This window comes from Artemia sp. Qi Xiang Cuo, chromosome 13, assembly GCF_049724085.1.
Source record: "Artemia sp. Qi Xiang Cuo chromosome 13, ASM4972408v1, whole genome shotgun sequence".
Lineage (NCBI taxonomy): Eukaryota > Metazoa > Arthropoda > Branchiopoda > Anostraca > Artemiidae > Artemia > Artemia sp. Qi Xiang Cuo.
In genome coordinates, this window is record NC_142806.1 from 49,681,236 (window position 1) to 49,707,086 (window position 25,851).

General features: G+C 33.6%; 1 protein-coding gene across 1 annotated transcript in view; it reads left to right on the forward strand.

Annotated features, from left to right (window-relative positions):
• The window catches only part of LOC148945369 (cGMP-inhibited 3',5'-cyclic phosphodiesterase 3A-like), a 287,673-nt gene extending 267,846 nt beyond the window's left edge, over positions 1-19,827 (forward strand). Inside the window, exons 15-16 of the mRNA XM_089098771.1 lie at positions 9,181-9,366; positions 13,749-19,827. Coding sequence (XP_088954897.1) covers positions 9,181-9,366; positions 13,749-13,772 — 210 coding nt within the window. The 3' untranslated portion in view covers positions 13,773-19,827. The remainder of the gene's footprint in view (positions 1-9,180; positions 9,367-13,748) is intronic.
• Positions 19,828-25,851: the final 6,024 nt, after the last annotated feature.

The window sequence follows — 25,851 nt, forward strand, 5'->3', positions numbered from 1 at the left end:
TGCGGAGATAATTTTGCGTAAAACTGTTATGTATAGTAGGAGTATAGACACGCCAACACTCTATTCAAGAAAAAAAACATAGTTTTTTCCTACTTATATTTCTTGTATTTTTCTCAACAGTGCAGACAAAAAGATGTATGTTACTACTCTGTCAGTAGGAGTGGAAATATGTCTGAAAAGGGAACAATTTTAGTTAAAGGATTATTTAAAAAAGGGATAATTTGGCCAACCCCTCCATTTTTTATAATGATGTTGAAAAACAAAAGGGTCTTGTTACTTTGCAATGTTTGTATGTATTTATGTGTGTATTACTTCGTAATAAGCACGGTCTTTTGCGTTTCAATGTTTTTCTCAAGACCAGATATTTTTTTCTCGATCAGATATTGGAAGAAAAGAATGAGGGTTAACCCCCCGCCCCCACCTCCTAACTGTAAATTAGCTTCTAACAACACTTACAAATTTGAAATGGTTTCAATTATACTACAGAGGCTAACTATTAGCATCCCCGCCCCCTCTTCCTTTCATAAAACTGTTTCCTTTTCCACTTCACCTACATCATCACGAGGTGTATTTAAAATTGGCCTACCCTATAGTTTCCTATTTTTAAACTTAATTGAGTCGCCTGTAATTTCAACTACTAAAATGTCCCATTTCTTCTACCACAGATGAGGCGTACGAATGGCGGGAGAGTGGGACTCTGAATTTGTGAGATATTATCATTTTGAATGATTTCCATCTATTCCTGTGGTATACATAAGAGTTGTGTTTTTCGAAATTAACCAACTGATTTCTATCAATCAACCTGTTCGTGGAAACGAACTATATGTAACTAGCTAATCGCCCCAATAGTAACTGAAACTCTATAAAGGGAATTCTGATAACAATTATCATAGGCAGCGTAATAGCGCTGCCTAAGTAAAGAACGGTGTTGGCACAACGTATTATTATTATTTTTTCTCTTTTAGACCAGGCACTTCTTATCGAAGGAGTTGTCGTAAAAACTACAAAAAGGACTCATTCGATTGGAAATTAGAAGGGCTTGTCCCATTTTTAATAACCGAAAGTGAATGGAAGGCAACTAATACCCCTTCCACGCCCACCATTTCCTTAAACACATCCAATCGAAATTTGGAGATGACCATTTTATTCAACTTAGATGAAAGGTCCGAAAATTATGTCTTTGAGGATGACACTCCACCCACAGCCCTCAGGGCAAGGGTTGTAAGTTATGCCCTGGGGGCGTACAAGGTGTTTTATAGAAAGTGTATTCGCAGAAACTTCAAAAAGGGCTCATTCGATCGGAAATTAGAAGAGCTAGTGCCCTTTTTAATACTCGAAAGTGATTGGAGGGCAACTAACCCCTCTTTCACGCCTACTATTTACCCAAACACATCCAAACATGTCAAAATTTTGAAATAGCCATTTTGTTCAACTTAGTTAAAAGGTCCGAAAATTACGTCTTTGAGGATGACACTCCCACCACAGCCCTCGGGGCAATGGTTGTAAGTTATGCCCTGGGGGCATATACGGGTTTTTATAGAAAGTGTTGCCGTAGAAACTTCAAAATAGACTCGTTCGATTGAAAATTGAAAGGGCTAGTGTCCTTTTGAATAGTCGAAAGGGATTGGAGGGCAACTAACCCCCCTCGCACGCCCACCATTTTCCCAAACACATCCAATGAAAATTTTGAGATAGGCATTTTGTTCAACGTAGTTGAAAGGTCCGGAAATTATGTTTTGAGGATGACACTCCCCCACAGCCCTCAGAGCAAGGGTCGTAAGTTATACCCTGGTGGCATATATGGTTTTTATGGAAAGCGTTGTAGCAGAAACTTCAAAAAGGGCTCATTCGATTGGAAGTTGAAAGTGCTAGTGCTTTTTTTAATAGTCGAAAGTGATTTGAGGGCAACTAACCTCGCTTTCACGCCCACCGTTTCCCCGAACACATTCAATCAAAATTTTTAGATAGCTATTTTGTTAAACGTAGTTGAAAGGTCCAGAAATTATATCTTTGAGGGTGACAAACCTCCCACGGCCCCCAGGGCAAAAGCTGTAAGTTATACCCTGGGGGCATACGAGGTTTTTTTTTTATAGAAAACCCCTATGCTTTCTAAAAGCTAGAATATAATTTGTAGTTTACTGAAAAAGGTTCTTTTAAATGTTTTCACTTTTATAACTTTGAGAAATCAAAAATTAATTAAGATTTTAAGGAATGAATATCAGCATATGCATATTAAACTGACAATGCACGTTTTTTCAGTAAATTCATTTGATTTTTTTCAGTAAAGTACAAAGTAAATGCTGGCTTTTTGAAAGCACAGGGGTTTTGAACCCTACTCATATTAATTTCTGCTCGTTTTGATTTTGACTCTGTTATTTTATTCTAATTTCTGTTCGTTTTGGGTTCCGTTTATTTATTGATACTTATTTGTGGTAGTTGTATGTTTGATAGATTATTTGATTCTAGTTTTGTTCATTTTTGGTTTACTTTTTCTTTGAAAAACTGATTTTGTGGAAGAAGTGTTTTAATTAGTTGCATCAAAAGAATCGGCTTTTTATGCTGATTCTAAATATATAGAATCAACAAAAGCTACGAGCCGGAGGAAATTTGCCTGATCTTCGAAAAAAAAAAGAAAAACGGCCTCGAAAAGGCATTTAATCTTGAGAGAATCTGTAGAGATTTCAAGCTCCTGTAAAAAAAAAAAAGAAAAAAAAAATATGAAATTCTGTATTTTGTCGGAAGAAAGATCACGGATGTTTTTTTTTCTATGGGTGATCGTATTGAAACAGTAGTCCTAGAAGATCGGGAGGGGTCTCATTCGAATGGAAATTCTAGTGCTCTTTTTAAGTTACCAAAAAGTATGGAAGGCATATACCTTTATATACCTTTTACCTTTTTGTTTACAAAAGACACTGGATTGAAATTTTGAAATAACCATTTGGTTGGGCAGAGTTGTAAGATTCAATAACTGCGTCTCTTGGGGTGTCATGACCTCCCTACGGTCCCTGGCGAAAGGGTAGTAAGTTAAACAATTTCCCCATTATTTACATATAGTATTTGTCATTGAGAAGTATACGGAATTCTGTCTGGAGGAATTTTCTGCGGGGGGGGGGGGGGGGGTAACGGGATGAATTTTCTTTAGCGAAGAATATTTCTGGGGAACGGATTTTCTAACATGATTTAAAAACGGTCAGAAATCAAATGTATAAAAAAGACAAGTTTTTTTAACAGAAAATAAGGAACAGCATTAAAGCTTAAATTGAATAGCAATTATTACATACATCAGGGGGCTACTCCTCCCTCAACCTTCGCTCTTTACGCTAAAGTTAAACTTGTTGTCCCAATTCTCTAGGGGCGACTTCCGAAACACAAGGACTATTGAATTTGAGTGAGTTGTAGTGTTAAGGAACTTTAAGACTTTAACGTAAAGAGCAAGGGAAGAGGAAGGGATATCCCCCCGTCCTCATTTACGGAATAATTTATGTTCGTTATAAGTTTTAATGTTGCTCCTTACTTTCAGTTGCAAAAACTTATTTTATTTAATATTGAATAGAAATTAGGAAAGTGACGGGACTCGGACGGATAATCGTGATCTGTCATGAGTGTTTAAATACATTAAATTCATCCTATAAAACTCACCACAGTCAGTAATTGTTTGCCTATGTTATCATTGTTTTCAGGAATTCGTGCGGGACTGCTCCCTTGTCCAAATCAGTTCTTAAATTCTAGTGTTTTAGTTGTAAATTTATTGCATCGGGATTTCCGATACTCGTTTGAATCTTCTCTAGCAGGTATGTAATTACTCAGGTTGCTTAGTCCAATAATCAATAATGATCAACCGAAAGCGATGTTTCTTACTTTGATATTTTCTACCAGAATTTTTCTATTAGGACTATTTATTTGTAATTCTCTTCACAAAGCACACGTGGGCCGGTAATTCGTTATTCTGTTTTCAGAATAATCTTTAGGCGACAGAGCAATCAAAAGATGAAAGAGAATTGAAGGAGGAAATGACATTGTGCTGCGACATCATACAAAAAAAGCCTATGGAAGTGGAAGATAGGATTATCTTTCAATAATTTTACTCTTTAACGCAGATAATGTCCATCGAAAAATCCATATAGGCAGTAGTCATTATTAAATTTTGACTATCTGCCAGTCCATTCCACAAGTTATCATTTCAGCTGGCATGTTTGAGAAGAAGACAATAAGGCTATAATGCCAAATGGAATTTTTTCTGACATTTTACAAAAAGCTAATGGATTATTTCTTTTCTTAGGATTACTCTCTCTGTAGAAATCCTGTAGACTATAAAAATTCTTAAGTATTATTTTACATCTTGTTTGAAAAAAGTAACTTTATTGTTTTCTTCTTCATCAAGAGGGACCACTACAATTACAATTCCAAGTTAAGATTTGCGTATATGTCTATTATGAACTATCTTTGTTCTTGCAAATGAAAAAAAACTTGGTTGTATCCATGGAAATGCTTAAACTAATTTTGTTCACTTGGGGAAATAGACTTTGTTCCATCTTTGTTTGATCCATACTTTCTTTAGGGGCAGTCAGAAAGAGAAAGTGGATGGGGGTGACAATCCTAAAACTTTCATTTTGCTTCACATTTTACTGTTGTTCTGAAATGAGAATATTCATTGTTACTGATTTTTTTTTGTTGGGGTGTGTATTTGATTTGCCAGTGAGTAGCTATCTCAGTATAATTGTCTCATAAAAGACCGCGAACGTATCCCCTCCCCCCAAAAAATGCAAATACTACTAAATGTTTGAACGTCATTGTTTATTTATAACAAACCTATTCTTTACCATATATGAGTTCCTTTTGTTTTTTTTTTGTTTTTTATTTTTCTTTATATAACGTTTGTGCTCTTTTCTCATCTTTCTAAGTCAATTTCTTGTATGTCTTAATTTGTTTAATGATTTTTTTTTTTTTTTTTTTTTTTTTTTTTTTTTTTTTTTTTTTTGATGGCAAAGGTTTCTGAGGAAGCCAGAATATTCATACGTTAATTAATATTTGTATAAAACTTTTCTTTCAATTCGCAAGAATGTTTGTTAATTGAGACAGTAAAACTTCTAGTTAAGACTGTAAAATTAAAAAAAAACATACAAATACTAATAAACATCCAAATATTATAATCTATTTATAACAAAACTGATGGTTTATCATATATGAGTTTCTTTCATTTTTTTTTCTCATAGAGTTTGTGTGCTTTTCTTATTTTCTTGTATTTGCTAATTTATTTAATCTAGTTCTTTTTTGTTCTTTTTTTCCTTTTTTTCCGTTGATAAAGTTTTCTGATGAAGCTAGAGTATTTGTCCATTTTTATTATTTGTATAAATATTTTTATTTGTTTTCTCTTTGAAGTTCTCTGTCCTAACTAAAAGTTATTACTGTTTAAATAGTTTCATATTATTTTAAACGTAAGACCATTTTTGTTATCATATTTGATTGTTATTGCACTAATTGAAAGGTTAAGCTCTTCCCATACTTAAAGACTTCAAAAATTGTTGTTTTTTTTGTCATATCAGCTAAGAAAACAATGCTTTTGGTGACATTAAAGAGTAATATTGAAATTTGGAGAAAGCAGAACTCAGCCATTATACTTGATGCTTAAAATATTAATTTAACATATTAACACCACATTCCTCCTCCCCTCTAGATTTCCTTTCCCCCCTAGATTCCTCTCCCTCCTAGAGTTCGAAAAAATACCTCCTTTTGGTATTTTCTCTGAAGGAATTAAAACATGTTTAAAGTCAAAATTGAAAAAAATAACATATTCGAAGCACTACCTGAATATTAATGAAGTAGGTATTTGATTTTGTAAATATAAAGACCAATATTTATTATAATAAATTATGTTTACTAAATGAAAAAGACACAAAGAAATACGAAAAAAAAAAGAAAAGAGGAAAAGCAACTAAATAAAACACTTAAAAAAAATAAAGTTATATCCTTGTTTCTCATTGGTTGATGAAATTCCCAATCCTGTGCTTGCTATCCAATGTGAATTTAATTTAGTGCAAGGTTTTCTAGTGTAATTTCTCTAATGTTTGAAGTCATTTCTCTTAGGCTGGAATTATTCTGAGTCGGTAACCCTTGTGGTAATTTGAAAGGAGGTATGTTGTATATGACAGATTTTTCAAGTTAGCGAACAGACTGGAAAAAACATTTTGATGTTTTTTGATTTTTTCAATTGCTATTCCATCTATTTATATTATAATCTATTTATAACAAAACTGATGGTTTATCATGTATGGGTTTCTTTCATTTTTTTCTTCTCATAGAGTTTGTGTGCTTTTCTTATTTTGTTGTATTTGTTAATTTATTTAATATAGTTCTTTTTTGTTCTGTTTTCCTTTTTTTCCGTTGATAAAGTTTTCTGATGAAGCTAGAGTATTTGTCCATTTATTATTATTTGCATTAATAGTTTTATTTGTTTATTCTTTGACGTTCTCTGTCATAATTAAAAGTTATTACTGTTTTTTATAGTTTCATTTTATTTTAAACGTAAGAACATTTTTGTTATCATATTTGATTTTTATTCCACTAATTGAAAGGTTAAACTCTTCCCATACTTAAAGACTTCAAAGGTTGTTTTTTTTGTCATATCAGCTAAGGAAACAATGCTTTTGGTGACATTAAAGAGTAAAATTGAAATTTGGAGAAAGCAGAACTCAGGCATTATGCTTATCAGTGAGATTCTGCCATTCGTCTCGAAGCTGGGCAGCGGCTAGTACATCCGCCCAGTCTGACACAATAGCAGTGTTTATTGTTGCTCGGTCTTTTTCGTACGTCCGGCGTGTAGTATTCATCGGCCTGCCTCTGTGTCTTGAGCCCTCTGGATTCCATTGGAACGTCATCTTCGGTAGTCTACTGTCTGGCATGCGTAATACGTGACCCAGACAATGCCAGCTTCTATACTTGATTACTTCTGTGACAGATGGTTGCATGGTACGGGTTCGTATTTGTTCATTGGTAACTCGCGGGTACCAGTTGACGTGCAACAATCGTCGGAGACAGTAAGTTCCAAAGGCTAACAGACGTTTCTCTAGAGTTTGGTCAAGTTTCCAGGTTTTACATGAGTAAAGCAGTATGCCCATCACTTTGATGTTGAAGAGTCTCATTTTGAGACTTAATAAGAATTTCGGAGGTTTCCATATTGATGAGAGTCGATTCAAGGCAGTCTGTGGCATCCCAATTCTAGTCTGGACCTCTTTAGCTATGTTGCCTGTCTCTTCAACTATACTGCCAAGGTATCGAAAGCATGATACTTGCTCGACTCTTTCGCCCTTATGGAAGATCTTGAGAGGTTGATCGCTGCAAACAGCAAAGCATTTCGTCTTCTTTACGTTAATGTGTAGTCCAACTTTTTCGGCTCAGTCTGTTATACGATTAAAAATTTCTTGCGGGCTAGCCTAGTCTTCATCTAGGAGGGTTAGGTCATCAACAAATTCTACATCTGACAGTTGTTTTGAGTTGCTAAGTCTTACTCCTTTGCCGTTAACTTTTCAGAGGATGAAGTCGATAACAATGGTAAATAGGAGGGAGACAACACGCATCCCTGCTTAACCCCCGAGGCGATTTTGAACCATCTTGTGTCACCATTACTGGTACGAACGCAGCATTCTGTTTCTTCGTACACGGCGATGATCAGGCTTATTATTTTCTCTGGCAATCCATAATGGGATAAAATCTTCCACAGGGTTTCTCGGTCTATTGAATCGAATGCTTTTTCAAAGTCTATGAATAAGATCAGTAATATCCTCCACCGTTCATTGCTCTCTTCAATCAGCATTCGTATAATGAAGAAAAGGTCAGTGCACGCTCTCCTAGGTCTAAAGCCATTTTGTTCCTCGCGGAGGTTTTGGTCGATCTGATTGATGATTTTATTTAGTAGTATCAGACTGAACAGCTTAGCATCTACAGATGAAAGGGCGATCCCTCTCCAGCTTCCACAGGACTTGGTATCTCCTTCCTTAAATAGTTTTGCTGTAATGCCTTTACTCCAATCTTTGGGAACTCTTTCCGTTTCCCAGACGGTTCTGAAAAGGGTAAGGCAAACTGTCATACATATGCCCAAGGAAACTTTTATAATTTCAGCAGCATGCCATCAGCACCAGGTGACTTGCCATTTTTAACTTATTGGCGGCAGTTAAGATCTCAGTGAGAGAGATTGGGTCTAGGTTAATGCCTAATTCGAATAAATGTACTTCTGGATATGGGGTGTGTCTGAGGTGGCATAGATCGATTAAGAACGTTCTCGAAATATTCTGCCCAACGTTCCTAATCTGCTCTTTAGAAATTAGGAGATTTCCTTTACTGTCTTTCACTGGACCTTTGGCGGTTTTTGCACGCCCCACAATATCGTTCGTCATTTTGTAGACGAGCCTTGAGTCATCTTTCTTGGCAGCTTCCTCCGCTTTTTCAACTTTGGCTTCGATGAATTTACGTTTGTCAATTCGTATCTGCTTCTTTTCTTCCTTGTGCTTCTGAAGGTACAGCACTGAGAGGCAAGCTTGGTGATCACCTTGTGCGCTATTCTTCTGTCTCTTTAAAGTGGTGCGTTCAGTTATGGTCTTCCATGTTTCATCGGATATCCATCTCTCTTTAGGTCTCTTTCGGACGCCTAGGATCTATTTCGCAGATTCTGCATAGGCAGACGAGAGTGCAGTTCATATCGATTCAACGCTTCCTGCGTCTTCGATGTTGAAACTTCCCAGTACTTCAAAGCAATTTTTGAGAGAGGCGAAACTTTCTCTTCGTTGCTGCTTCGTTTAGCTTGTCCACATCAAATATCGTCTGAGTATGTCTCCTTTGTTTCTCAGCTCTAAGTTTGATCTGGACCTTGGCGATAACTAGTTCCTGGTCTGAACCTAAATCAGCACTTCTCATAGTTCTTACATCTAAGAGAAAGAGACTTCTTCTTTGAGCTTTACTCCAAACAGTAGGATCGATCTGATTTTTGGTTCTGTGGTCCGGGGACGTCCGGATATATATATATATATATATATATATATATATATATATATATATATATATATATATATATATATATATATATATATATATAGGCAGGGGGAATTCCTTAGACCTCAATTTTTTGGAGAACTTTTTCTTTTCCGTCGCTTTTTGTAGATATTCACTACATATTACTATATTTCTCAGGAGGAACAGAGGCGTGAAGAAGAGGCTAAGAAATCACTACTTTCTCCTTCTAGTCCGGAGGAAGCCGAGAATAAAACTCAGAATTTGACACAGCGAGTTCCAGAAGAAAGAACCACATCACCTCAGCCAGTGATGGAACCAATTACTGAAGAGAGTCCTACAAACTGTCAAGATGGTTTCACATTTGTAAGTAAAATAAACATCGATGATGTACTTAGCTTTTCCACAGCGTAAAAGCATGGTAATTATAATATTAAGTTTGTGCTCACAAGAAGAGGACTCACCCCACCCTGCCCAGCACCAAAAGATATCGGGATTTTTCTAATTAATACTCTTAATAGTATGGCTGTCAAAAAAAGAAGAAAATTAAGATTTAGAAACAAGCTTTAAAAGTAATACAAATGAATATTAAATGTATATGTTGAGGCTTCTGTTTTGAGCATGATGATATACTTTCTAATATATTGTCGAGGTTATGCTTTCCAGTGTGAACAGTTGGTGAGGATGAGGCCTTCCTGATGAGGCCTTCTTATTTTGCTTCATTTCCAAAAAAAAGTACTCGATATTGTTTGGGCATGGCGATATACTTACTAAGTTATTTTACTTTCAAATGTACTGTCGAGGATACATTTTCAATTGGTGACCTGATAAATCTTTCTTACTTTTACTTCATTTCCGAAAAAGTACTCGATATTTATTTTGGGTATGACAATATACTTTATAATATACAGTGTAGGATAGGATTTTAAATTTGAACAGTGGGCGAGTATCTACCTCATGATTTCTTTTTTATTTTTGCTTTATTTCTGAAAAAAAAAACACTCGATATTTTTTTTGGGGCATGACGTTATATTTTCTAAGCTATTTTACTTTCCAATATACTGTCGAGGATACGCTTTAGAATATGAACAGGGGATGGGGATCTACCTGATTTGAGGATCTTAACTTCAATTAAAAAAAAAAGTAACAGATATATCCTTTTGTGTACGATGGTATGCATTGAAGTTTTCTTCTATGAAAGTTAATTCTAGGAATTAACTTCCACGGAACTGTGTATATATGGAAGTTGAGAAGAAATATATGGAAGTTCAAAGTAGGCATGGGTATCAATTGTAGTTGTGTCTTAGTGGGAAGACATTACGGGTATAACCGAAAATAGTTACCCGGGATCTTTTCTTACAATAAAATAAATCTACACGGCTTATATGATTACAAAGAGAGGTTCAAAAGTATTAAGTAAACATTGAGAACCAAATGAGAGGAGTGTTTGAGCTAGTCACTCACTTTACAGTGGGTAGGTTATAATTTTTTTATTTAAAATATATCACCTAATGCATTTTAAACTATTACTACCCATTTTTTATTTAATAAGGCCTATGAGTCTTCCGAAGCCAAACTAAGCAAGTTCACTATATGTTTTGTTTTTCAGTTATGGAATCGAATCACATGATTGACTGCATTTTGAAGTTGTAGTTTGAAGTTGCCAGAATAAAATAAAAATGTTTTAAGAATTTGGTAGTAGCATTCTCTCGTGTTCCTGTTTATCAGGTTTTTGACCTGGCGGGATAATGCGGACCAGCCAATGTGGTCTCGTGACCAACAACAGATTTTGGACCAATAGGTGCTTTGAATTCAGCTAATAGGCCGCGTCACTGTATAAAGTATTTTATGTTCGTTGGATTTTTTTGGTAGTGTGCATGCTATACATTTTTGGAAATCTTGTAGCATAAGCATTAAAAAAAAAATGTTTCCATTTTTGGAGAGTCCAATATGGCAGCTCCCTTGGATGTTACAAAATGGCTGCCGTTCATCACATTTTGTCCACGTCTCAGCTTCTAAATAACCTAAAGGACAAACCTAAAGTAATCAAACATGAACAACCAGCTAAGTTAATATCCATTAAGAACCAATATGCTCATCATGACAAAAATATCTTAAAGGTAATCAAAGAGACTTTACTTGTCATCACATATCATAATCATCGTATTCATCATGATCAGTTTGGTGTGCATTCTGTGTTTCCTCGTATTTTTGACTTGCACTGCTACAATTTCAAAGATTCGTGCAGGATAAGTGTGTTTGTTCTGCAAGAACATCTGTCGGAAAACAGATACTTTTGCACTAACAGATTACCATTTCAGTGATGGCCTTTGGAGCGGGAAGAGCATTTGTCATGGTTTGTCTCAGCTGGTCATCAGACTCCTTGTGGTAGCCATTATGCAAGTGATCCATCTGGTGATTCTGTACAGCAATGCTGGCATGTCCCCACTCTCTGGCTTGGATGTGGACTCGCATATTATCTTATCGTAGAGCTTCAAGGGTAAGAGGTAGCTTGTTGCTTTCTGCCATATGCTTGCAGAAGAGATGTCGTCGTAGTTCAGGTTGGTTCTTGATATAGATGTCTTTTGGGGAGTAGGCTGCACAAACAAGAAATTTGGCCAACATAGTTTCAGTCACTGCTGCCTCTGTTAAAAGTATCTGCAGGGATATGATAAAATCATTATCTGCCTTCATGCACACGATCAACTTAAATCTGTCAGATATGGTAAGATTGTACTGCCTGTTGCAAAAAGAGCTCTCAATGTCAGAGTGAACTCATAATTCCCAATGGCCTCTTTCTGGTTGATGTCTCTGCTGAACTTGGCAAGGATCAGTGTGCCATACCGATCCTAGTCTTGAGATCCACTATCTTGTCTCGTATCTTTATTTTGTGTTTTTTTTTTGTGTGTTTCTAGACATGCGCATCATTTTGCTCTCCTTCTTTACTGGTGCTCATAGGCTGACGGCTCCATTTATTTGCTCTGTAACATATTCTTCACACAGCTTTTGACCAATCACATCTGCATTCAAAATTGATGGTACATATTCGTCATGGGTATAAGCATGAGTGATTCCATTGTACAGCCTGTCACCTTCAGAAGCAAATAGATTTCCAAGTTTCACAATAGCTGCCTTAATCTTGTTGACAGCAGAATGCTCCTTCTTGACAACACTTGGCTCAAGGGCATTTTGCTCTCTGGTTTCCTCACGCTCGAGGTCAAAATGACCCTTGAACTCTTCAGCTAAACGGGGGAACTGTGAAGTAACCAGAAAGAACCTCTATGTGATATTTGCATTGTTTGAGATGTCAATAAGCCCATATTGAATTTTCATCAGCTTGTTAAGGTGCTTGCATGCATGGTCTGCACCGATAAATAAAAAGGGAATGGCATTCTTTGTGACAGTAATGTTGCCTGATTGCAGCTCTCCCTTTAAGGATAGTCCTGCTTTGCACCCTCTTCTGCTTCGGCTGGTGTCAGCTTCTCGTTGTTCATTGAAGTCAGGCTTGGTCAAGCAGGATTTGTGCTTGTATAACATAACACAAGCACAATAATTACACAAATAAAAAGGCGATACATTTATTATTTTAAAATGGAACACCATGGGTGTCCACTGATTCGTTTATTGTATAATTCAATGCGTCTATCGATGGTAGCATTAGGGTCTATAGCACCGTTTCTCCTAGTGACCCAGTATATTAGTTTCTTTATGCATCTTATTGTATTCCTCGTATACTTCCTTGATTTTCTTTGCTAACTGTTTTGTTCTTCTTAATATTTATTATTCTTCTCGTCGTGCTAAAGAGACGTTATTGTTTATACAGGTGATATATTTCCAGCATTTGTCTATGTTTTTTTCCTTTTTTTAATGGACGGAAATACTGTCTTTATTCTTATACAATATCCTTAAATTCAGCAACTACCTATGTGTGTTGAAAATCCAATAGCGTAATAATGTAAAAGGGAAAAGAATGGCGTTATCAAAAAGTACCAGTCTCTTAAAAACGCAATAAAAAGCAAATTGGAGATAAAAGCCCTCCTTGCCCAATTATATTAGTCTTTCCGGAATTTATAATTAAAACAAATTTGTATCAAGAAATTTGTTTGCCCACACATTTAATTTCCTGCGGGCGTATTCAAACTAAGCATAGGAATTTTAGTTCTAAATTATAAGTTTTTCAAAGAAAATGAATAACCTGAATAGATGTTTGCAAAGAGATAAGAGGTTTGGTGTCTTTTACAGAACATCAGAATAGATTCAGAGTCAATAGATTCATAGGTTTTTTAAAGCAGATGTGGTTTTAGGAGGGGGGACAGTGTGGAAACTTGGCCCGGGTGCAGAAATTTTATGGGCGCAAAATTTTAAATAAATAATCTAACGGTTATAAATGATTTTTAATTCTTGAAATTTTATTTTTATTAAAATAAAGTAGAGGGCGCAGTTAAAAAATGAAAATAATTAATGATTTATTAATTAATTACTAAAATAAATTAAATGATAATTAAATAATGGAAATTAAAAATTAATTAAGATAAATTATTAATTGATTAACAAGTTGAAAATAATTTTGTTAATAAGAGAAAATTTTATTAAAATTTGGTCTGACATCTTTGTGGGAGACAGGGGGGGAGTTGCTAATCAAGATTTTTCCCCCGGTGCATGAGAGGCCAGAACCGCCTCCGGTTTAAAGTTTGTATGTCTCAATTTGTTTTGATGCATCAATATGTCATAATTTTTTTTTTTTTCAGGAGAGGGAAGAATCAAAGTTGTGACAATAGATAAATCCAAATTTATTAATTTTCTACCAGCCAAGGCACTATTCTCTATTAGTACCTTCATGAAGAGGAAACAATGTCCGGTTTAATTGCCATGCACCGGTGTCTTAGCAAGTTATTTTGCTAATATGGTGGATATTGAAAATTTTTAGTCCTATATTATAGTCCATTTTTTTACATAGATGTTATCAGACTGATATATTTGTCTTCTTGTTATTTTCTCATGTTACTTGTATGTTTTCTTACATTCCTTTTTCACATATTTCGCTTTCTTTTAGTGATTTGCTGTTTTTTTGGACTCTTATACCTTATATGACTGGACTCCAGATATCGTTATATTAAGCCATCTTGAGTCTTTTCCTTATCTGTGGTAGCAGAATGTCATTTATTATATGATTATTAAATTTAAGAATAATCACTGGCTTGATTTAAGTTTTGTTTAATTTTTTTGTGTTTGAATATCTCATCTGACCTTTTTAAGTCTTGTTAAGACCTGTTTAAATATGATGCAGATGTCATTCAAAACTATCAGTGGGATTTATACACCATAGTCTTGAAAAATGAAGCATAAATAAGAAGTTACTCAAAATGACATTAAATAATACTTAATTAGTTCTTAATTGAACAAATATTCAATACGGTATATCTTTCCAAATATAATAACCGCTACTATTGTACTTTTGTTCCGGCATCCTTACCCTCTCCCTAGATTTTGTAAAATACATTTGACCTTTCCCCTATATTTTTCGAAATTAACACCACACTCCTCCTCCCCTCTAGATTTCCTTTTCCCCCTAGATTCTTCTCCCTCCTAGAGTTCGAAAAAATAACACGTTCGAAGCACTACCTGAATATTAATGAAGTAGGTATTTGATTTTGTAAATATAAAGACCAATATATATTATAATAAATTAGGTTTACTAAATAAAAAAGAAACAAAGAATACGACAAAAAAAGAAAATATGAAAAGTATCTAAATAAAACACTTTAAAAAAAAATACATTTATATCCTTGTTTCTCATTGGTTGATGAAATTCCCAATCCTGTGCTTGCTATCCAATTTGAATTTAATTTCGTGTAAGGTTTTCTAGTGTAGTTTCTCTAATGTTTGAAGTAATTTCTCTTAGGCTGGAATTATTCTGAGTGGGTAACTCCTGTGGTAATTTGAAAGGAGCTATATTGTATATGACAGATTTTTCAAGCTAGCGAAAAGACTGGAAAGTACGTTTTGTGGTTTTTTGATTTTTCAATTGCTATTCGGCTTCGCTGCCCAAATCTTGTATATGCATTTTCAAGTTTTCAAGAAAATTGTAAAATTATGATTTTTCCTTTTTGGAAAAGAAGAGATAAAGGTGGAGAATTTCGCCAATAGGTTCTCTGAAATTATAAATTTTGTATGTTTTCTAGAGTAAATTCTAGTATGTTTGTACTAGGTTTTGGCTCTGGAAAACCACTGAAATCTGTTTCTGTCCTAGTAGGTACTATGCCCTATCTCAGATAGTACAGCAGATAGAAAGATTCTGATTCCACCGTTGAACTCGCCCTGTCAAAGTTAGGAACTTAACTTTTACTTACTTTTTTCGTATGCTGACCAATGGTCTGAGTAGCCCATGTACCGATCTTCTGATTTTGTGCCTTCGTCCGGGAGTGCAGTACGTGGTTGGGCACGAATCATCCATTGCTTCCTGTGTTTTTCCCCTAGATTTCTCTGGGTATGCATTTGAAGCAATGTTGCCTCTATCTAAGCTTGCAGAGTCACACCATTGACCCACGTTTCAATGCAAATAACCAGCAACAGGACTCGAACCGCTGTCCTCAGGGTCTCAAGTCTAGCGTGCTAACCACTCGGCTAGGACTAGGACAAAATTAGGAACGGTTCGTTCTGAATTGAAAATATAATCTTTATGTAAATTCAAGGTTTCGTCAGAGGACAGCCATATTGACTAACATTTTATTTTTGTACATGGAGGATTTTTGTCTTGCCTTCAGGATATGAAACAAAATCTTGGCGTCAAAATTCCACTTCGAACAATTTCTACATTTTAGAAAAGGATTTATTACGCATTTTGGGAAAAAAGTGCCTATCATAGAATCCAACTAAGATATTTGTTTTCAAAATAACATTCTACTATTAAGAATAATTTAGATAATACTTATAATTTCTAAATCAGCTAGAAATGAAATTTTGTATTTCTGTATTACAAGAATGACAACTGTATTTCTTGTAATAGGATGGGGTTCAATGCCGTATATAGGATTTTGCTTTTTTTGAGTGGAAGGGACAAAAGGTGTCAAACTGTATTTTTATGCACTTTTATTACATTTTACGAGTTGGGAAAGCATTTCGAGGAGGGGGATCAAGCCCCCTAACCCCTCACCTATATACGGCCTTGGTGGGGTTATAAATACCTTTTGACTAAAAATATCACATGTTTTATTTTGAATTACTGCAACTGCAGTTTGGTTAGATTATGTTTTGAGATAAGTTTTTAATATGAAAAGACAGTGCTATCTTGGTGACTAAGCTAGTGTTGCTTGACGAAGAATTGTAGGTTTATAAATTCCTTAGTTAATAGTTGGTATGGCAAATCTCTGGCACCAACTGTGTGAATTATTAGTTTTGTTATTAAGCAAAAAATTTTACTCAAAAAATATTTTATAGCTCCTCGTGATAATTTTATAGAATCAAAGTTGTGTCAATTTTTTCATTACGCGTATTTTTGTTGTAGTGGAATATATTTTGGTCTATAATTTTGAAATCATTAGAAGAAACCTTTCTCTTTTTGTTAATAAAAAAATGTTCGCAAAAAGGACATTTTCTCTTTTGAAACACAAAAAAGAAAATTTTTAAGACAAAAAGAAATTTTGTTTGCTTTAGTGGAATAAACGTTGGTCAGTCTAATTTCGAAATAATTGGGAAGTTCATTTCTTTTATGTTTATAAAAAAAAAATGTTTGCGAAAAGATTTTTTTCATTTTGTACAAAACGAGTTTTTTTTGCATTGGTGGAATACACTTTGGTCCGAATAGTTTCAAAATAATTTGGAAATCCATTTTCTTTTTGCTAATAAAAAAATTGTTCCCAGAAAGAATTTTTTCCCCTTTTTGCGCACAGAAAGCCAATTTGCAGACAAAAAGGAAGTATTTTGCTTTGGTGGAATAAACGTTGGCCCGCATAATTTTGAAATAACCCATAAAATCATTTCTTTTTTGTTTATAAAAAATGTTTGCAAGTGATTTTTTTTCCTTTTTGCACACAAGAAGGAAATTTGCAGACAAAAAGGAAACATTTTTGCATTGGTGGAGTAAACGTTTATCCAGGTAATTTTGAAATAACTTGGAAAACCGTTTCTGTTTTGTTTGCAAAAAAATGTTAAAATGCTAAATGTTTACATTTAACATTGTTGTTAAAATTTTTGTAAAAAGAATATTTTGCTTTCTCCACAAAAGAAGGAAATTTTCAGACAAAAATATAATACTTTTTCTTTGGTGGAATACATATATTAGTCCCTATAATTTTGAAATAATTCAAAAATATTTTGTGTTTATGAAAAAAATGTTTTGCAAAAAGGAAATATTTTCCTTTTTGCATACAAAAAGAAAATTTTGCTGGCAAAAAGGAAATATTTTTGCTTTAGTTGAATAAATGTTGTTCTGCATAATTTTGAAATAATCGGGAAAACCATTTCTTGTTTAAAAAAAAATGTTTGCAAAATAGGAAATTATGTAAATGTAGATAAAGCTATAAATTTAAACATGTCATATAATGTATATTCAAGTTATATTAGCACCAAATCTTCGTAATAAAATATGCTTATTTGAGATTTTAGAAGCCATTTTAATTAACTTAATAATGCGAATGATAGAGAAAAATCCCAAAGGGCTGTAAAATTGGTTTTAGCTAAGCTCTACTGGTTTTAGCCTGGCAGGGAAAATATCCAGCTTTTAACACGGGCGGATTCAAGATTTTTTTTTTTTGGGGGGGGGGGGAGTCAAAATAGGCAGTGATCCGATAAACTTGCGTTAGGAGCAAGTTTAATTAAAGCAAACTTGCCTTAATTAAGTAAATTACACTACTTGAGACGACGTTAGGGGGGGATGCCCCCCACCCCCTGGATCCGCCACTGTCTTTTAGTGTGTTTGAATGTCGAGAATATATTTAAATCAGTATGGAGTATTTGAAATACATTTAAGTACTTTTCTTAAGTATGAGTACTGAAGTATATTAAGTACTTATGGAATTAATCAAATCGGACAAAAAAAAAATTAACATTCAACGCTTAAATTTTTGATGTTATTTTGTTATTTTTCCATTATTTTTAGCGAATTCCTCTGTAAATGTACAAAGCTAAGGGCCAACTAGATATTTCGCCCTAAACTGTCAAAATTAAAGAAACAATTTTAATCGATTTGGCCTTTATTGGTGGGTTTTAATCCCTTCCGGTTACTTCTAGGAGGAGGAGCAAAAAGGGATCTGAAAAAACACAATTAATCGAGCACATAAGCCGAAATGAATGAAAAATGAAGAAACAAAAAAAAAAACAATAGGAAAAAGGGGGTAATTTTCAGTCAGTGACTAAGGCTTCTTCATTTTTTCTCTGCTTCATTTTCTATTCATCCTGTATAGCTAGTGTGCTCTAAGGATCTATTTGTAAGGTTAAATATTGTTGTGAGTTGGTATTTCCGTTGCTTCAATAAAAGAATGAAAGATTGCGAGTCAATTATCGTAACGTACATTTAAGGTACCTTTACAGAGAATGTATTGATCCTCAAAGCTATAAAATGCAGATCAGGTTTGGGAAAAATAACTATTCAGTATCTTGAAGAAAAAAAAGATTAGAGATTGGAAAAAGGGCTAAACTAATCGATCCAGTATTGTCATTTTAGGGTAATGGCGCACAGATTTCGCTTCCACAAAACGTTTCACGTTACTTTTGAATCATTGCATTTTCTAGTTCAACTGTAGAATCCCTCATTTTTTATCATCATTTTTATCATTGCATTTTTTAGTTCAACCGTCTTAACAAAACCGTCAACAAAAATTGTTAGTTGGGTTTGATGGGTAATATAAACAACGATTTATTTTGCTCACAAGGGGGTTGGAACCCCATAAAGTAAAACTAAGCCCGCATCAACACTGATTTGCCATTTAATTTTTTCCTAGGGATTTGCACAGGTTCTCGAAGCTTCCATAACGGAATTCTTCCCGTCCACAAAACATATCTTGTAACGGTTTTTGAACCATCACATCTTTTAGCTTTGAAAGCCTTAGTTCAACTTCAGGCAGTTTTTTTTTCCTTTTGAAACCATGGTTTTGCTGTTCCTGGCATTTTCCCTGTATAGAAATAAATTAGACAAAGTAAAAATGTTCAATTACTGCGACAAAATTAAACTTTAAGGTAAACGGAAGATTTCATTTCCACTTGAACTAGGGACTAAGAAATGTTTCTATATTGAGATTTGTTGGTATAGGGATATTTTGATGAGATACCGAAAAGACTTTCCTCTAAAGATATAGGGTGCATTCCAGGATTGACCAAAGTTCTAAATTTTCATTGTTATTCACTGTTATTCTTTATTTAAAAAGTAATGATTTCGTTGCAACTGACGTTTTTATAATATCCAGAACGACAGAAAAGTAACTCTGAATTTTAATTTTGTTGTAACTTTTCCTAAAGATAACCGTCATTTTAGTGAAGTAAATATGCATCATTATAATCATTGATATTGCCATCGGATTTATAAATACATACTATATGAACATACTATTAAGAAAGATGAGAGACGGATACAATTGGCTTTACTACCTGGAATGCTCCCATAGATGATAAATTAAGATTGCGCATGAACTTGAAGATAAAGATAAAAAGATTAGATATTTATTTCAAAAATGACTATCACAAGCCCCGAAGGGCCGAATTCGCATTTCGAAGTCATAAAAAAAAAATCATAAAAACAGCACAACAACTAAAAACCTGGCTAAACAATGCCAAAAACAACAATATCAGAAAGGCAAAGCCATTCATTAGTAAAAAAAAAGTGTCAAATGTAAGAAAGTTTAAAATGTAGAAACTAAAGAAAAACCAAACAAGAGTGCGATTAAAATAGCATTAAAAATGTTTAAAAGACAACATATAAACAAGGGGGAGGGAACAAAACAACAAAACGGACACAAACTTGGGTATCACCAGTACAAAAAAAAAACAACAGGTTCTTGTTATAATTTCTAACGTGGCTGATTCGCAAGGCTCAGGGGGAAGGTCTTTTGTAAGTTTTTTTTTCGCGTCGAGAATTAGTCCTACTGTCCTTAAAGGTCTTGAAAGCGCACACATTCAAAGGTCGAGGTGAACGTCTTCAAATTATTGACTTAATATATTGACTAAAACTTATAAAACACTGACAAAGATTGGAAACTCCTTTACCTTTACCCTATCTTTTTATGCAAATATTTTGATATTATAAATGTAAAATATTATAAATATATTATAAATGTAAAATACCACCTTACATCGAACCAGGAACTCAACAACAAGATACCTAATTTCAGATTAAGAAATTAGAAACAGATTGCCCATAAAATTCAGTTTCATGTGGATAGAACTTATCAAGTGAAAACAAAATTGACAACAGCAACAGTATTTTCTCGTTATTATATATATATATATATATATATATATATATATATATATATATATATAGTCTTTTTGTTTTATTTTTTAAGAAAACGTGTGCCATCAAACGATCAACAAACTTCTTCTACTAAACTCTAATACGTAAATATACCGTGAAAAATATGTTGTTGTTTTTTACTTCTAAGTATGCTTCATCTTTACACATATGTCATTGAGAATGGTCAAAGTCTTATTGTTATTTAGTTTTTTATTCCTCAATATTATCTTTCTATGAATTAGCTAGTTTTGGATTGTTGTTTATGTGGTTTGTCTCTCTTAATTGCTCTCTTTTAGAGTGAAAGTCTTGGGGTTCGGAGCCCATTCCCCCAAAAACTTGAAAATTCGGCACGAGTGTGAACTTTTTGGATATTAAGTCAGTAGGCCTATGTTAAAGTGTTTGTATATTCTTTTCTCACCCTCCAAAATGTGAATATTTTGGCAAGGTGACCAACTCTTACCCCCTTACTGCATGGCTTTAAACTTCTTTTCTTTCATTTAAAGGTGGTCCTTATTTTTTCCTTTTTGTTTAGCTTCAAGGACAGTGAATTTAATGCTGTAAATTTTGTATTTAATTTTTTTTTCTATTTTATTAATGTGTACTATTGTAGTGCGATTCAGCTGGCCCTGTTTGTCATCGCCTGGCATATTTTAAGATAGGTCAAAAATTTTAAGATATTTTAAGATAGGTCACATATTTTAAGATATTTTAGGATAGGTCACCTGGGTTTTCTACTGGCCTAAATAAAACAAAAAAAAAATCATGGTTTAAGCGTTCAAAAATCAATAGACCAAAGAAATAGCTAACGTTTGAAAATAGAAAAAATTAGTTTGTAGGTTCATATACCCTTTTTTGAAAAAAAAAAAAAAAACCTTCTAAAATTGTCTTTAAAGGGAAATTATAATCTTTTTTTTTGAATTGTTCATAGTTATTCTTTGTTTTTAGTTGTTCATAGTTATTTGTTGTTATTCCTTCAGTTAATATTTATAAAGTTGTTATTAATTTTAAAGCAACAAGCTTATGTATAGACTAGAATATATAAAACAAAAGTTTAATTAAATTTTTTCTGTTCTTTTAACAAACCCAGCAGATATCAATGTACAAAAAACTTAATTAAGGTGTGAACGATAATCACCAAAGCTAGTGAAGAATCACAAGACATGGCAACGCTGTACGAAGTCTATGGAATTAATATTTAATATATCATTCTTCCGAATATTCAATTGCAAATGGAAAAAAGGACAGTAATGTGCTATAACCCAGAATTTGTCAACCGCAATTTCTCGGTTTGGCCGAAACTTTATCGCTTTTTTCTACGTATTTGCTTTACAGAATTTTCGTGCTCCCAAAGAACTTGGATTGTTTTATAAATTAATGCTGACGCTGATGCGTCAAAAGAAGCGATATCTGCTGGGGGGGGGGGGGGTAGGGGCGGGTAAATAAGCTAAAAACAAATAATACATGATCTTACAAAATTTAAAAATTTATATGTGAGATCTCAGGGAAGGGGACGGTCTAACCCCTCCCCCTCTGGTGCATACCTACTTGTAGCGGCTTCGAAAGGCCTCTAGCCCATTTTGTTTGTCTTAATTTGTTTTGGATAAAGCGATGAATTGCCGGTAAGTGATGAATACAGGTAAGCGATGAAGCCGGTAAACGTGTAAGTAATTGATGTTTTACGCACTACAATTACGTCGATTGTCACACAGACTAATTATAAGACTAATTATAATTACATAATAAGACTAATTAATTACATTTTAAAGTATGGTTTGTTTATACATAGTATATATTAATCAGAAAATGCATGGTTTCTATTTTTTGAACTTTGAAAGTATTGAGCGAATTCTAACCGTTAATATATTTTGAATATTCTTTGGTTATTATCACACCATGAATTCTCGATAACGGGGGAATAATCAAAATAAGAAGTTTTTCACTATTTGTGGTAGAACCCTAATGTCTTTGATTATAACACGGTTGATTCTAAGAGCCCGGAATAATGGCACATCATAGCATCTTAATAAAATGGCTTTTTCAATGTTCCTGTAGTTATTTTCTTAAAGGTCTTCTTCTTCGGTTAGATAATTCTGATGAATTTTCAGTTTTATTGTTATTGTTAGAGAAAAGAGAAATCGAAAACTAGCAACAAATGCAGAAAAAACGCATTTTTCGTTACTGATGCTAGCTTATTCTCTGAAGTTAAGATAGTAAAATTCTTATTGGCCTAAAAAGTTTGTTTGACAAAAACAAAATAAGTATGATAAGTGTTTTGGCTTGGTTTGTGACAAATATGACAATCAAATTTACCTTTTGCTAGTTCAGTGTGCACAAAATAGCAAAATTAAAAATCTATAGTTTTTCCTGGTTTTAGGGAAGAAAAGACTTCCCTTACCACTTAGAGATATATTGTTCCTATGGGCATTCTCCTATGTAAATTTTCCCTTTTGTAAAATAGCAATGATATAGCACAAAATCTGCCTGAAGATATTTTGAGAGAAAACTGAATTTCTGTCACTAACAATCATGCTTTACTTTTTCCATAAATATATTTATAAATGTTTGATTTTTATGGAAACGGGCGTTTCTAATATCTCCGAGTCCTTCCCGTTAGGAACTACTGCTTTTAATGATTGTATATTTTGTAACTGTTCATTTTAATGTAATGTATTTTAGTTCTTTTTCTTTCTAATTGTAATGAGTACTTTGAGTCATTTTAAATAGATTTCCTATTCAATTTTATTTGTAGTATTAAAGCCGTTTCTAAGAAAATATCTGCTCCAGGTAGACGTTATTGATGTGACTTAAACTTTTATATAAATATAATCCTTGAAAGCGTCTCAACCCTATTCATTTTCGATAGCAATCAAATTTTAAAATAATGGAAACAAAATGTCAAGACTAAAAACCTGTTTGGTTTGAAAAAAATATATATGGTATATATGCGTTTAGCTTTATAAGTAAGATACCATTCACACCTCAGAGCAAACCTTATTTTTTATCTTTGTTCACATCACCATCATCATTTAAGGCTGCTGTACATTTAAGCTAATTTTTATATAGCCCTGGTTAAAAATTGAATCACTAAATCATGTAGATCTATTCTATTATTTTCTTTCTAAATACCGCGTTTTAACCTTTAATCGTGATTTTAGAATTTGGTAAGCTATGTACATTTTGAGTAGACAAATCACAAGGGAAATGAATTGTAGTGTTTTCCTCGTCTTATTTTTGCACAACGGTCTTGTTCCAAAGTATATCATTGGGTTATTTTCAAAGTGTTGTACAGCTATGCGTGCCAACTGTAACATATTTCTAGGTCAAACTTGGCCAAAGAGCATCATTTCTTTGGGCTGTGTTTCTATGTTCAAAAGAATTTTTCTGTGTTTCTAAATGTAACTTTTGTTTTCAATAAACACGGTTTCTAAAGAATTCGTAATTTGCGGCGTCTAGGGCTCGTTCCAGATTTCAGAAGATGGCTGGATCAGATTAATCTTTGGAAATCCAGACAATTAGCTTCGAACCATTGAATTACTCTCTGAAACTCAACTTGACAATCATCTCAGACTCTGTTCTGACGGCAGTGCCAAGGGTCCTGTCAACTGTAAAGGTAACTAGTGTCCTCACCTGTGGTAGAGACCTAAGTTTGTGGGCATAAAAAGATTTGGGGTAATATAGACGTCAAAAAACTATTGGTGTCAGTTTAACAACCGACACACTAAAGCCATTAACATAAATTAAGCATAGTACTGACCCTAAAACTGAACCTTGTGGGACACCAACCTGCACTTGAGACGGTCAGTGGAAAAGAAGACCGGTGTAACTGAAGTCGAGTCTTCGGTGCCCAGGTTGGTTCTGTTTTAATCTAAGGTCGGGGCTTTACTTTGCTAGGAATACACAAGTTTCTAAAATTGAGAATCCAGATCGTTATTCTCTGTGCTTGGGAAAATCAAAAAGTAATTTAGATAGCACGATTATGACCCAATGTCGATTACGGGCACCAGCTGCAAAATTACTAGCTAATATCAGCGCTCCCAAAGATCAGTATATTAATTTAGATGAGATGGTAGCTATTTTATGGTTAGATAGCGGAAATATATATATATATATATATATATATATATATATATATATATATATATATATATATATATATATATATATATATATATATATATATATATATATATATATATATATATATATATATATATATAATATATATATAACAAGAGGCAATGCATATAATCATGTAAATTGAAAAAATAAGAAGATGGAAGGAGGAGGAATTAAGGCCATTTTTTGACGGAGACAAATCTTTAGTTTTCATTATTCTCGAATTATCTAAAATAAAAAGCTACGTAGTCAGTAAAAAGATACAAAATACCAATTCAAGAATCATAAACGTCTTATCTTACTGGTCTCTTATTATCTGAATACTATCTGAGATTATTTTTGTAAGGTACTAGAGTTAGAAAACTACTATTCTGACTTTAGATGCCTTTAATTTATGCATTAGTAATAATCAAAATGTATACTCCATCGTAATGCTCTGTATTTTTGATGGGTTACAAAATAAATCAATTTATTAATTCATATTACGGCATCTTAGGAACGTATAAAGGTATTAAGTTGAAACTTAAGGACCTGTTGAGGAGGATTTATAACTATACATGGATGTTAAAATGGTCTATCTGCAATATATCTGGGATGGCCAAGGGCATTAAGGTGAAACTATCAAGGGATTTTGCAGTGTATATTGAACAAAATCAAAATGTACTCTATGCATGCAGGTTGTCAAAAGAGCATATGAACAATATCAAAGAAACTGCTAAAAGCAATACATTGAACCTGTGAGGGCTACTACTACTTATGCAATTAGTACTACTGCTATTGTGACTTTTCCAAACTGTGCCTGCTTTTAACTCTTTGAACTTGTGACTACTTGCAACTGCAAATACTTGTGAATGTGACTGATTGCGACTGTGCTTTAAAACTTTAAACTAAAACCCTGAACTAAAACTCTAAAATAAAACTCTAAACCAAAACTCTAAACTAAAACTCTAAACTGAAACTAGACTAATACTTTAAACTAAAAGTCTAAATTTGCAAAAAAACTGTAAACTAAAACTCTAAACTAAAACTTTAAACTAAAACTCTAAACTAAAACTCTAAAGTAAAAATCTAAAGTAAAACTACTGCTATTGTGACTTGTCCAAACTGTGCCTGCTTTTAACTCTTTGAACTTGTGACTACTTGCAACTGCAAATACTTGTGAATGTGACTGATTGCGACTGTGACCCCAACTAATTGTAACTACAATAGCCAGTGCATATGGCTTTGACTGCATCAACTACATAGACCCCAACTAATTGTAACTACAATAGCCAGTGCATATGGCTTTGACT